Genomic DNA, 13,665 nt, shown 5'->3' with positions numbered 1-13,665 from the left:
CAGTATAAATAAATGTCTACAAGTCTCAACTATGGGCCTCATCCAGTAGACCTCACAATGACTGCCTCTCCGTGTCCAATGAGTAACAAGGTGGCATGGGAGAGAGCTTTAGGACAAAGGTCCTTTCTGTATAGTTTTCCCCCCAAATAAATAAGCATACACTTATTTACAGTATGGACAATATATTTTTTCTTTTTCTTTTTCTTTTTTTTTTTTTCCTTTTTGCCCAAAGGCCATGTGAACACTGAACATTGGTGGAGGGGTTACCACTCTAGAATGGAAGATATAGGAAAGCTGTAGTCCTGGTCTTCATCTTCTTCCTCTTCCTCGGTGTCTTCCGAAATGGCTAGATGGGGGAATACAGGGGAGCTGTTGTTTAAATATGGACAACAACAGCGCGGAAGCAGCTCAGTGTATGTTTTCAAAGCCCTCTGATACAGCCATATTACAGCGTTGCATTTTTATGTGACTTGCAGTGAGATGCTTTTTTTTTGTTTGTTTTTGGCATCTGCTGTTATGCAATAAGTTTAAAAAATTAAAAAAAAAACATCATAATCTATGAAGTCAAAAACTGCAGAAAGTTCTGAAGAATCAATGGCTCAGGTTTTACGGGCAGATTCCTGAAATTAGATAAAAAGCGCTCTTGTGTTCTAGGTATAACTGCTTTGGGTCCTTATTTCAGAGTTAGTAGAGGCAACTGCGAAAAGCAGCAGCCTGGGCATGATAATATAAAGCTGTCTTTGAAAAAGAAAAAAAAAACAAAAAGAAAAAACAACTTTTGAAGCAGTTAGTTGAGATTCAAGTGTTAATAAAGCAAACAGCAAAGCACACTACTAAAGCACAAGAATTAGGGGCAAATGACTGGAAATAGGTTTTTAGAGGCAACCCCAGTGATGATCATTGGACAAGTTTTCAAAGCTAGGAAACATTCCAGGGAATTTTTCTGTGGATCTCTGAATTGCTGGAAGTTTAGCAGCTACCTAATTTAAACAGAAGTGGGCTTACATGGGGAGGTTTACGTGCTTTTCACTTCTCCATTCCCTAGGGCTTGCCTGGGAAAGCCTTAAATTGCAGCAAATTTAAAAACCACACTTACAGTTACAAGATCCGGAGTGCTTTACTTCCAGCAGCACACCTGAGGAGCAGGCAGCTTCCTTCATGGCACACTCGCTGGCATAAGTGGCATTGTCACTGGCACAGACAGGCTCCTCAGACTTACTCTCAGGGCACAGCTCATCGCAGAGGGAACACCGGCCTCTGCCAACCTTGAAATCCCATAAACACTTTTTTCCACCAGTGCACTGGATATCTTCACAGGACTTTGCTTCTAGGATATAATATACCTGTGATTAGTAAATTGATTTTCCCTTTCTCCCTTTCTCTATTCCCCTATCAAGAAATATAAACATATGACCTATATCTTATTACTTACTAATGGGGATAACAGAGATATTATGCAAAAATACTTCATAATAAAATTGAAAACACACAAACGCCCCCCTGCCCCCTCCCCCCGTTTCCTACATACTATATTAGTGCATGAAAAGTTTTTGTTTTTGAACAGGATTTCACAGTATCCTTGAGTTAAATATGTATTTGAAGACTTCCCACAGTGGGATCTTTTTTTAAAAAAGAATTAATTCCATTAGTTATTAGAATCTAATGATAGATTTTAAGAACTGTTAAATAATTATTTCTTGCTTTCAGCAAGTCTAGCACTTAAAAAAATGTGCAAAATTGTGTGAGTTCTAAGTTTTCTATGACGAAATTGTTTCCTGTTTCTTGCTGGCATTTCAATATACTGGGGGTGCCAAAAAATGTAGACACGACTTCTATTCATCTTTTGTTATTGGTATATATTGAGTATTCCAATTTTAATAGTTTTTTTCCTTCTTAAAATGTGTATACATTTTTTGGGCACCCTCTGTATATGCGAACATTTCCGGAAGATGATTTCCTTGAGGAAAGCTGTGGTCGGTCACTGGAGAGTTAGTTCTCTCTTTGGTGAAACTTTGCAGTTGGGGAGGCTATGGGCTTATTTATTGGTTAACCCCACAGTTTTAACATTAGAAGTAGCCTTTTTGCTCCTATTTTCTCTTTTCATTCCTCGATCCAGAATACCTACTGATACACTTTCCCTCATAGGCTAATCCAATGGATCTGCCCAGTAGGCAGGTAGCCTTTCTCAGATGACAGGCACTGGAATAGGTCACTCCATCATTCCCACAGAGATACTGTTCAGAGGAGGTGGGCTCCGGGCAAATCCGGTTACATGTCACACAGTAAGCATTATTAGTCTGGTCCACCACACATGTGGAGCTGCCTGGACAGAAAACATCCCGGCAGGTCTCTGAAACAAAGAGGGAAGCACACATTAATAGGCACCTTCAGGTCCTTAGGGAGTGAGCATTTGCTATTATCAAGGAAATCACAAAATGGAAGCATCCAGCTTTCAAAAGGTACTTTGGGAGCCCTGGCTCTAGGTTGGTATTTTCGCTATTCTTAAGGAGTCTTTAAAACTTTAGAAAAGGGTTCCTTTATTTCCATTATTATTAGGCTCTTACAGCGGACAACACATCTTCCCCCTAGGGTGGGTCACTGATAACTGACCGTGATATGGCTGTGGAACTCTGGCTTCCGGCTCTTGCCCTCCCTGCTCCTCGCCCACCTCCCATCTCTTCAATCTTATGGTGGGTCTACCCCTCCCATTTTTTCAATTTTATGGTGGGTCTAGTGCAGCTTTACAAAGCTGGAGGAGGGAAAGCTGGAGGAGGGGAGGCATGTAGGACCTACTTTTACATTTGCCCTGGTACTGGACTTCTAATTCCGGCTGCTCTTTACATCTGGCCTTGAGGAGTGCACATTCATTGCGGTAGGTTTTCCCATCCAGCCCACAGACTGGACCTTTCCAAGTGATATTGGAGCAATCTGGGGCACAGACGCAGCGAGGTTTGTTCTTCTTGTTCATTCGGCATTTTTTCCCGGGTCCACAGTCCACGTTCTCGCATGTTTCTACCATTTGGAAAGAGGCATAGATTAAAACTAGGGCCAGGCAGTATGCAGGCCAGCCAGGACGACCGTGGGGGGCGGGGGCCTTGCACAATCGCAATTGTGCAGCCATCAGTTCGCACCCGAGGGGCCCAGGCTCTCTCCTAGAAGTTGAGGATGGGGTAAAGTGGGGGAGGGAACGACAATTGGCCTCTCCCCATCCCAGTCTCTCTCAGATAGCGTGGTGGGGTGGTTGGCTTCACCACCACACTTGGCTAAGAAGTCCGGGAACCTTTGCGGACCTTGTTTTGCCTGTAGTGTGTAACAAGCAAGATTCAACCCTAATGGCTTACCAGGGCTGGGGGAAGATAGGGAAGACCCACGAACAAAGCTGGGCAGTGGGGAAGTTGAGGGTAAGACGCCCTCTACTGAGGGCCTGCAAATTGGGGAACAGTCCTACCTTTACAGGGGATGCAGTTGGGGGCGCCCCCGTTGAAAATCATCCACTTGAACAGCGTGTTGTCATTTACATCCTCCTCAGTCCACGAAGTGCTCAGGCGGCCGGTGCTGCAGCACTCCTCCTTGCTCAGTTCTGTCTTGTACAGGACCTGGCAGCGGCCGTTTTTCGCCTGGCGGAGCCAGCAATTCCCAGCTGCAAGGAGGCAGGAGTGGGGAGGTGGGTGAGAGAGTGGCGGGGATAAGGGGAGAGGGAGGCCGCGAGCAAGCAGGGGAAGGAGACCCGGCGGGGATGAGGGAGTGAGCTGGAGAAAGAGACGGAAAAGAAAAGCAGAAAATAAATCGGAGTGAAGGAGTGGGGAAAGGGGGGGGCGGGGGACCCAGACTGAAGAGATGGGAGGTGGGCGAGGGGGAGGGAGGGTGAGAGGCAGAAGCCAGAGCGCCCCAGCCATATCAATGTCAGTTACCAGTGACCCAGACACAACACGTGCAGCTTGCATTGACTTTTACTAGACTGTTTACTTTTATTCGTCCCATTTCATAACCTGCAGCGACTCGAAGAGCAGATTAAAGAACTTGACAAAAACAGGATGCGACGGATGTTTTTACATGTTGGTTTCTTGTAGGCAGTGTGGGTATTATTTGTGACAGGGGTTAAGAAAGTAGAACTTGAGAGAAAAAGAAAAAGAGAGGGACCGAGACAGACACAACACACAGGAACAAATCAAGCAAAAGGCACTTGGGAAAAATGAAAGCAAAAAAGCAACTGGTTCCTGCCCGGAGCTGCCCCGCGCGGCCTCGAGGCGCAGCCCGCCCGACGGGCCCGTTTTGCAATCCGCCAGACCCACAGGACGCCCGCGGCCACCGCGATCTTTCGAAATCTCTGAGGGCTGCTCTCCGTGGCGCCCAAGTCCCCCGCACTCCGGCAGCGCCTCGCCCCGAAAGGCGGGCAACTCAGAGTAGTGCGGGGCAGACAGCGAGGGCAGTGCCCGGGGGTGGGGAGAGGTGGGGGAGGGGGCCGTTTACAACACACTGAAAATGTTAACGCTAAAGCCCGGAAAGTTTACACATCTGTCTCAAGAAAAGTGTACGCGAAAAAAAGGAGGAGAGGGGAAGAGGCTTCCTACCGTTTCACGGTAACCCATGCCTATCTTATACCTACCAAGAAATCTTTGCAAGTAATTCCCCCGTCATCCCCGCTTTTTAATGGTCGGATTTGGGTTAGGCAAGCAGACTGCTCATGTCTCATCCATACAACTTTAATTGGACCATAATCAATTATTATTTTTTAAAATCTGCTCAAAGACTAATTGAAATAAATCTAATTTAGAAAAAACAAACTTTAGAAATTTGCTTTCAATGCATCTCAGAATTTAAATCAGTTGTGGGATCCTTACTGTTCTACAGAAAGTTAACAGAAGAATGAGTCAAAGGGGGAAAAAACTGTAAACTACTCAAAACACTCCGGGGTAATAATTTGGGTCTTTTTTTTTTTTTTTTTCAGGATTCGGGGGAGGGGGTTGGAACTAGCATTCCCTAGGCAGAAAGCTACTTCCCTCTAAAATTTTCAGCACCCACATTTCCAAGTTTGGGCAAAGTTTCTGAAACCACGTCCCCCAGCCACCTAAGAAATTTTAATATCCAACCCACCCTCGAACCCCAGTCATTTTTTAAAGTGTCCAAAAGGTGTGGGAGGTAAAGAGGTTAGCAAATAGGTCGACTGAAATCTCCAGACTACTGATGCTTCTCCCCTTCAGAGCCAAACGGGAGAGATAACATCTAAACTCATTATGTCCAGAACTTAGAGCATCAAAACCTAACTACTGAGAAAGACTCCGGCTCACTCCCTTTCCTTTTTAAGGATAACCACGCTCCAAACTCGACTCCCAGTCCTAAAGTGTCACTGCCTTATTTCCCCACTCCTTTTCATCCCGGAGTCGTTAAGTTGGTCCAACATCTTCTGAGAGCAGCGTTTATCAGAACAGACCAAGCGGATACGACAGAAAAGTCCAAGCCCCTGCCCTCAGCCGAGCCCCCCAGCGCATCCACTGTCGCTTACCCTGGGCGCTGCGGTCCTCCATGAACTGGCAGAGCAGCAGCAGCAGGAGGCAAAGCCCGCCGGGCTGGTGCCTGGGACGGACCATCCTGGGGGCAGGCGCGGGGCGAAGAGCGCGGCGGCGTGGAGAGCGGACGCGGCAACGGGTGGCTCGGGGGAGCGGCGCGCGTCGCAGAGGCGAGCGGCGGAGGGCGCAGCGATCCCGGCGCAGCCCCGCGCTCGCCGCCGGCCGCCCGCGCGATTCAATGGACGTCAGAAGCCGGGCGCAGCCGCGCTTTAAATCTAGACGGGGGTCTCAGCGGTTTGCGGTGGGCGGTCTCCCAGTGTGTGGGGCAGTGGGAGGGCGGCCGCAAGCGAGGGTGTGCGCGGCTCCTTGGGGGTGGGGAGCTTTTAAAAGTTCAGTGTGAATCAGGTGACATTTCCCACCTTCTGGAAACCCTTCCCAATTATCTGTTGGAGGTGCCCGAAATCAAAGCGGCAGGAGGGGAATCGCTGAGTTCTTATTTGCGTAGGAGCGAGAGGGAGGGGGAAGGCGACCGGGGCGGGGGGTGGGGGCGACGCTTCGGGGGTGGGGAGTGGGGAAGAACACCCACTTCAAGTCCTGCACGCCGCCGCTCGCAGGCAGCGTGGGCGCGCCCAGGGTGGCGGGTGTGTGCTGTGTGTGTGTGCGGGGGGGGGGGGTGAGGTGGGGGCGCAGGAGGCGGCGGCGGGCGGCGCGGGGGAAACCCGGGAGTTTGTCTCCGCACTGTCGCTGCCCCGCTCCAGAAAGACTTTGCAACCGCCCGGTGAGCCCCAAGCTGCTGGAATATCCCGCCCGCCGTAGGGTCAGAACGCGCCGGCCCCGCGGCTTCGCCGGGGCGCGCTGCGGTTTTAGGCCCCCGCTGCCTGGGTGCGGGACCCGGCGAGATCTTGTGTCTGGGTCTGTGCGTGCTTACTTTGCGGCCACCCCCGACCCAGAGCTGTAGCCAAGAAACCAGGCACCTTCCACCCCGGCTGAGCGTGGCCGATACGCGGCCCTGGTCTCGACGAGTCAGAAGCAAACAAAAATGTTTAACACCTCAGGCCCGGCCTCCCCCCGTCAGTCTCGCGCTCTCCCTTTCTTTCCTCCCCTTTCACTTCGCCGCGTCTGGAGTCGCAGCCCGGAGCCGGGGCGCCGACGTAGGCGGTCTGCCCCCCTCCCCCGGCTCGGAGACTCCCCGGTTTCTGTTCTCTCTCTCTCTCTCTCTCTCTCTCTCTCTCTCTCTCTCTCTCTCTCTCTCCCCCCCTCTCCTCTCTCTTCTCTCTCTCTCAATTCGCGGAATAAAAAAGATTGCAACATCCATAATGAACTTCTGTAGCCTCAGTTTATTAAGCACAGTGCCTGGCATTCTTCGCTGAAAGTTGGCGGGTCTCTCATTTATAACATTTTTTGGCATCGTTGAATGAAACTGAAGAGGCGATATTTCCTTTTATATAAAACGATTACTTCACGGAAAATGCTATATTGTTTATTCCAAAGCCGCCTTTTAAATTTCTATTCTTTTCGCTTCTGGAGCCCGAAGGACAACAGACAGCGAAGTATGCAGACAAAATTCTTGGACATTCGCAGGTCACTGGGATTTGTTCTACGGATTTCAAATCCGCCCCTCTTCGCCGCCTCCTCCAACCTCCCTCGGCCAGACCGCCCCCCCACTTCTCCTTTCGCCCTCCCACCCCTCATCGTCCACCAACTCCCTCTCCCACCCCCTCCACAACTGCAAATAACTCAGTGATAACAGATTTTTTTCCACCAACTGCAGGAGATAGTGCTAATCTTTTAATAAAAGATCCCATTACAATGGGATCTGTCTGGACAGACTATAATAGATCCCGAAATACAGCCGTGCTAATATTAGAAGACAGTTGTTTGGGTGCCTCTCAGACGGGCCCAAGCCCCCCTTTGAAAGTGGGCATGAATCACAAAGCCCCGCGGCCGCCGCACCTGCACCGCGCGCATTCGGTGCAGCAGGCTGGTAAAAACCGGTGACCTCGCCGCTGCTTTTCGCTTTATAATTACCGTCCTGAGGACGGGAGTTGAGGGGGGGCGCAGGCGGTCGGGGAACGACGGGATGGGGACTGGTTTTTTGCTCACTTCAGACGGTTCTGGGGCTGCACGTCCTTCTTAATCTTTCCAGATTTATTCATTCTCTCTTCCCTTTTCTCTCTTTCCCTCCTGCCCGCCCACCCCTTCTCGTCTCTTCTCTTTCCCTCCCTCTTGCTCTCCCCCCCTTCTTCTCCCTCCCTCTTTCTTTTCCCGTCTTCCTTTCTCTCTTCCCTCCAATGCAGCATTAATGTAGAGCTGTTTAGTGCCCTCTAATGGCAGACGACATTAACAATTAATAGCAAACTGTCCCCTTTGCGGGAGCCGGTGCTCAATGGCAGAGATCCAAAGTTGAATTTATTTCTTCTTTATTCAGGGAGGTAGATATAAGTGCTTATATAGTGACATGCTGGAGCGAAACTTTGTTTTCTCCCCTTCGAGTCTTTTTCCCCCAGAGAAAACAGTTGAAGAAAACAGTTGAACAGCTAACAATTATTGTCACTTGACTTTTTCTTTGGTTCAAATTTGCCTTTTAATGGCAGCAAGAGACACAGCTTCTGTTCCAGCTAGGTTTATCAAACCATGTATCTAGTGTTGAAATATAAATATTCTAAATACATAAAATATCTTAGATGGTAGATGGTTGGATCTTATAGCCGTGCTACCAATAACCATTAAAAAAAATTAAGACCCAAACATAATTACATAACTTTATATTTGCCCCCTGTTTAAATAGATTTATTAGTCCTTAATCTGCTGTAGCCTCTGGAAGATGGGGAAAAATCTGATTGTAATTAGATTTTTCACCCTACGACCGTATGAAACATTACAATTTTATTCATGTAGAGTCATATATGTAGTCTTCTTGCCTAGAGAAATGTAGGGTCACATCTTGATCCAAGTTTATTTTCTCATTACTTTGGGGAAGATTGTTTTAAAAACCATAATTTTTTCCTATTTTGTCACCTTATAGCAAGGAAAATAGTGACGCAACTTTCATGTTCTTATTAGATTTTAATTCATTCATTTACATGTGCACATATAATATGTTACTATAAAAAGCATACACATATATACAATATGACCTCTTTTTGGGGCGAGGGGCGAGGATCTATGTGACTAAATGAAAAATATAATAGAGGCAATTTTGGAGGTTAAACAAAAAAGACTCATCTGGATGTTTGAGCAAAAGTGTTTGGTTTATCCAGATAGTTATTTTAGTTTATGTATACCGAGACAACTGGTGTCATAAAAACTTTCTAAATTAATGTAATCCAAGGTGTGTCCACACAATTCCAAGTGTTGTGTGAAAAGTAAAAATTGTTTCTATTTTATATTTTGTCTACATAATGCCAAATCCTCAGACCGGCCATTTGACTAAATCAACTGCATGGACTAGCTGCTTTAGGATCATGTAATTGTCTAGGGTAGGCCAGAGCAGACACAGTAGCTCTCATTGTAAAAAAAAATGCCACTGCTCATTGGCATACTCCAGTACCAGAGGCAGACCCGATAGGGGATTACTCCTTGCACCAAAGAGGGTGGCTCTGTGGGTCAGGGTTGAGGTCACTGACAAACACACTGTGGAAAACACAAGTGTTGTGTTGCTCTTGCCTTTGTGAATAAGCAGGTTGGTGTTTGTTCAGTGATACAAGCTCATCCTGTTTTTCAGCTGCACCTTGGATAGTATTGATCTGTTTGGGAGAATGTCTGCTCTGAATCGGCACAGATCAGTCACCAGGACTCTTTTGTTGGCCTGCGGTATTTTCTGGCCAATCTGAGGAAATGCAACACAGGTCAATACTGGCTCCATATGGGCCTCCTGTGGGCATCAGCAAGAGATCCATCCAGTTTCTGTGGTATGAAATGGTATCACACCTGTTCAGTGACATCACAGAAAAACAGCTGCTATTTCTTTCACTGTTTTATCTCCTGTAAATGTTAAATATTGGGTTTTGTAGATGTCTAAATGTCAGGGGGACATTTTAAAATAAAAATGCCTTCTTTCATTTTTGTTGTATGCCTCCAAGTTTGACTTCTTATTTTTTTCCTTTCGGCTCTGCCAAAAAAGTAAATGTAAATTATGAGAAACACAATAGGACCACTTTGTAACTGACTTTCTGGGCAGCACACAAAAAGACTGCTGTTCTCTGATTGTTTTTTTGTCAGCTTCAAAAGCTATCTTTCTTCTGAAGTTTATAAATTTAAAATATTAGAGTTTAGCAAATGATTCAATCTAGCTCCCAAGATAGCTATTTGAAATCATATGAAATTGCTTGAGACCAGAACTGACCTGGTTAAATTTCAGTCCCTAAAAAGAGAATATGGAGAGAGTGGAGTGAGGTTACACACCGAAAATTTGAAAGCCATGAACTGAGTAGCTTATACTTTTTGCCTTAAAATTAAATGTCAAAGTTTTTAGAAGTTAGGTGTTTTGCAAAATGAATATTAAGGTTTCAAATGCAAATACTAAGTCTTATTAAATAACAGAATTTAAGCACTTGAGAAATAGGTTGAAATGATTTGAAAATCAGATTTGGTTTTCTAGGTACAAAAACACTGCGTCACGGTCTTTGGAATTGTGCAACTTCATAGACGAGAATGAAGGTTTGAGGTAGGATGGGTGGTAATAGTTCTGTACTGGCTGAATTGTTGCAGAACTAAAAAGTTAAGAAATGTGAGTACATAAGAGTAATGTTTATCCAAGATGTCCAAACCACGGGTTGATTAAGGTTTTTTTAAAGAGTCATTAGAATCTATGTTTTCTATATAGAGTTAAGAAAACAATTGATTACCCGAGTTTTTCTGTTTCCATTGTTGCTTTGATGTTATATAGAGTCAGTCAATCACGGACAGCCTTTTCTTTTTGATACTGCTTCTTTCTGTGTAACATTTTTATTGCCTTATTTTCCCCTTCAACTTTAGAAATATTTTTGGTTTCCAGAAGTGATCTGAGATATGTTACACATAATCACTTAAACTAATTGTATGAACATATTCAGGTTTAACATAATTAAGTCGTTAAAATAAACCTTAATAAAGAATTCATATTATGTCCCTGAATAGGAATGTTATAATGGATTGATAGAAACTTCTAAATAGTTTACTGTATTTTAGGTCACTTTGACCATATAAATAATTCATATGTTTGGTTATAACTGCAAATATCAGTGTGTGACATTTAGCACTTTTAACCCTGATTCCTTTTATACTTTCTACTGCATTGAAAGTATGAGGAGAGCAAATCAGTATTTGCTGTTCTGTTTCCTACTTCATGATTGAAACTTTTCCATCCAAGTAAGAGCTACCACCCTTGGTTATTCACTGGCTGAAGGTGAGTTGGTGTGCTGTAGTTACTTTCTTATATTTTGGTTTTTGTTACCTCATTTAGCTTTCCATAGAATAGCAATGGTTTGCATATTTAAATATTAGTTCTTTTCTAAGTGCTTGCCTATTCAATATTGGATCAATAGTTGATACAATTGCTACTTGGTCATCCATGTTTTCATCTATATTTTTTTATTTGACATGAATCCTGTATCATTTCTGATGTCTAATTTGCCACCAAAATGACATGTTATGTTTACAATAGGTCCAAAGTTCACAAGGCAGTTAGATATGACTTTAGATATTTTATTACATCTTCCTATGGATTTTTTAGTCATTTTTCCTCAAAGGGGAATTCATTGCAAATCCATTTTTCATTTTGCCTTTGTTTCTTTGTCAGAAATCAAATGATCTCATAAGTGTGGATCTACTTTTGAGTTCTCCATTTTGTTCCATTGATCTAATTGTTGATCCTATTCCAGTACCACATTATTTTGATCACTTTATAGTAAGTAATGAGTTCAAGTAATGTTATTCTTCCAACTTTGTTCTTTTAGATATTCTGGTTGCATTGTCATATAAATTTTAGAATCTACTTATTGAATTCTACAAAAAAAGCTTGATGAGTTTATGACAGGAGTAGATCAATTTGGGGAGAACTGAAATTTTAACATTAAGTTTTGAAAACCATGAACATGGTATATCTTTCCATTTACTTAGGTTTTCTTAAATTTCTCTAAACTGTGGTTTATAGATCCATTTCGTATTTTGAGTGTCATTGAAAAACATGCTGAAGTAGGATACTAAATGCAGTTTTCAGCTTCTTACCTCAAAGGAACTCAGTGGGTTATAAAATTTTCCTGGTGCAGGCTTATACTTGTCTTTATACTTCCTAAGGCTGATTCTCTATGGTCAATCAGAAAGAATGAATCAAGCACACTTTCCAGGAGTGGTGTGCTAGCTCATCAAAATCTGTTGCATGCATTCTTTTGGTGTTTCTCTTAGACCATAGTCACTCCTTTAAATGAATAATTTCTGTCACCATTAGATTTACACTCAGTGAATGTTAAAAATGATCCTCTGTTGATTAGTATTTTGTTGAATATTTCATCATTTTCATCTGAATAGATTCATACTCAAAACAATCTATCATTATGCTTAAGTTTTGAGAGGTGAAAACACGCATTGCCCATTGTGCCAAAATTTGGGTGGCTGTTACTTTCTGCCTTTGTTCTTTATTGGAGAGTTATGGCATCTTTTCATTAGTCATTGCTCTCCCTGACTCATTCATCATTGCTGTAGTTTCCTTTCCTCTTATAGCTCATTTTTCAAGGATTAGTACTATAACCTTAACATTGTACCTTTTGCAGCCTTATTGGTTTATTTTTTTCCATGTAAATGCTACATTCAAAAGTAAACTATACTTTGTATTGTTTATCCAACAGTACTATTAAATATTTAACAATGGGTTGAGGTCAAATGGTGATGACACAACATGTGGAAATACAGGAGAGATGATGCATTAAGTGTTGAAATAAATTATTTCAACACATAGCGAGCCTTACTATTTTTTGGACTAGAATAGGAATATATATATATACACACACACACACACACACACACACACACACACATATGTGTATATATATGTAATTTAGACTAGTAGGTGAATGATTTAGAGGCAGCCTTGGTCAATGTATACTTAATCTCTCCAAAATAATCACTCTTTAGCAATATAAAATTGTTAGTGTATGAAGGAGGCTAATTTATTTGGTTTTCCAATACATTAGGTAAATGATTCTTCTAAACTAGTCTCAGTGTAATTTCCTTGCAAATAAGGATATGAAAATAATCAGCAGCAATCATGTGTTAATAGCTCACATGGTGGGCAGATGGAAACAGTGTAGAAGCACCATTTAGTTGAGATCATTTTGGCTGCAAGACTTCTAATCTTTGCTTTAGCAGAAAACATTGCTTTGTCCAGTCAGATGACACTACCATCACTGTCAACATTTTCTTTTTTGCCAGAGCACCATATTTCCTGAAGAAACCTTTAGGCAGTGATTCCTCTTTTTCTTATTCATAATCCCTTCAAGGAGTTATTGAAAGATATGAAACATCTCTTCAGAATAGGGCACAGACACAAACACATATACACCCACCCAAATTTTACATTCATTTTTAAGGGGATCATAAACATTTTGAAATCCATGCATTGGTCCTCTAAAGTTTCATGGACCCCAGATTAAGAGCCCTGATTTTGAAAGATCCAACAACTAGATAGCTGATTATTCTGCCAGTATACCCCAATCAGCCTACTTGCTTTTTTAAAACCTTTCAGACCTCAGTCAGAGGGTCCCCTCTGGAATAATTCCATATAGTAGAATGTCTTACATAATTAAACATGTCACCATTCCAGAAATTGTCTTGAAAGAGTTCAATCACACACACACACACACACACACACACGCACACACACTCCCCCCCCCCAATATGCATCTATCTATTGTTTTTTAACAATAGTTAATCATGTGTGGCGTACCTATTCCACGCCAGGCATATTAAATATATAATCTCTATTTTTTTTTATAACTCCTTTCCAAGATAGGTTTTATTATCATTATCATCATTTCATAGACTCTTCCACAAAACACAGGACAAAGCTGAGCCAGGAAAACTTTATAGCCCAGTATTCAGGAAGGGATTGTACTTTAGGTTTTCCAAGGATTAAAGAACAAAAGAAATAGCTCTGTAATTCCTACTATATTTTAAATCACAC

General features: G+C 43.3%; 1 protein-coding gene across 3 annotated transcripts; it reads right to left on the bottom strand.

Annotated features, from left to right (window-relative positions):
- Positions 1-219: 219 nt before the first annotated feature.
- FST (follistatin) lies at positions 220-5,994 on the bottom strand. 3 transcript variants are annotated; one of them, XM_033111270.1, is made up of 6 exons: positions 5,504-5,992; positions 3,449-3,640; positions 2,794-3,012; positions 2,126-2,350; positions 1,097-1,327; positions 220-346 (listed from the first exon to the last, which is right to left on the bottom strand). In XM_033111270.1, the coding sequence occupies exons 1-6, from the start codon at positions 5,586-5,588 to the stop codon at positions 264-266; spliced, it is 1,035 nt and encodes a 344-aa protein (XP_032967161.1). In that variant the 5' UTR covers positions 5,589-5,992; the 3' UTR covers positions 220-263. The 3 variants fall into 3 exon arrangements, with proteins under 3 accessions (XP_032967161.1, XP_032967162.1, XP_032967163.1); XM_033111271.1 differs by having other exon boundaries at positions 227-346; positions 1,097-1,324; positions 5,504-5,994; XM_033111272.1 differs by lacking the exon at positions 220-346 and adding an exon at positions 499-620 and having other exon boundaries at positions 5,504-5,993.
- Between the last annotated feature and the right edge of the window lie 7,671 nt (positions 5,995-13,665).

The sequence above is a fragment of the Rhinolophus ferrumequinum genome, chromosome 7, assembly GCF_004115265.2.
Source record: "Rhinolophus ferrumequinum isolate MPI-CBG mRhiFer1 chromosome 7, mRhiFer1_v1.p, whole genome shotgun sequence".
Taxonomy (NCBI): Eukaryota; Metazoa; Chordata; class Mammalia; order Chiroptera; family Rhinolophidae; genus Rhinolophus; species Rhinolophus ferrumequinum.
This window is presented reverse-complemented; position numbering and strand designations above follow the sequence as displayed.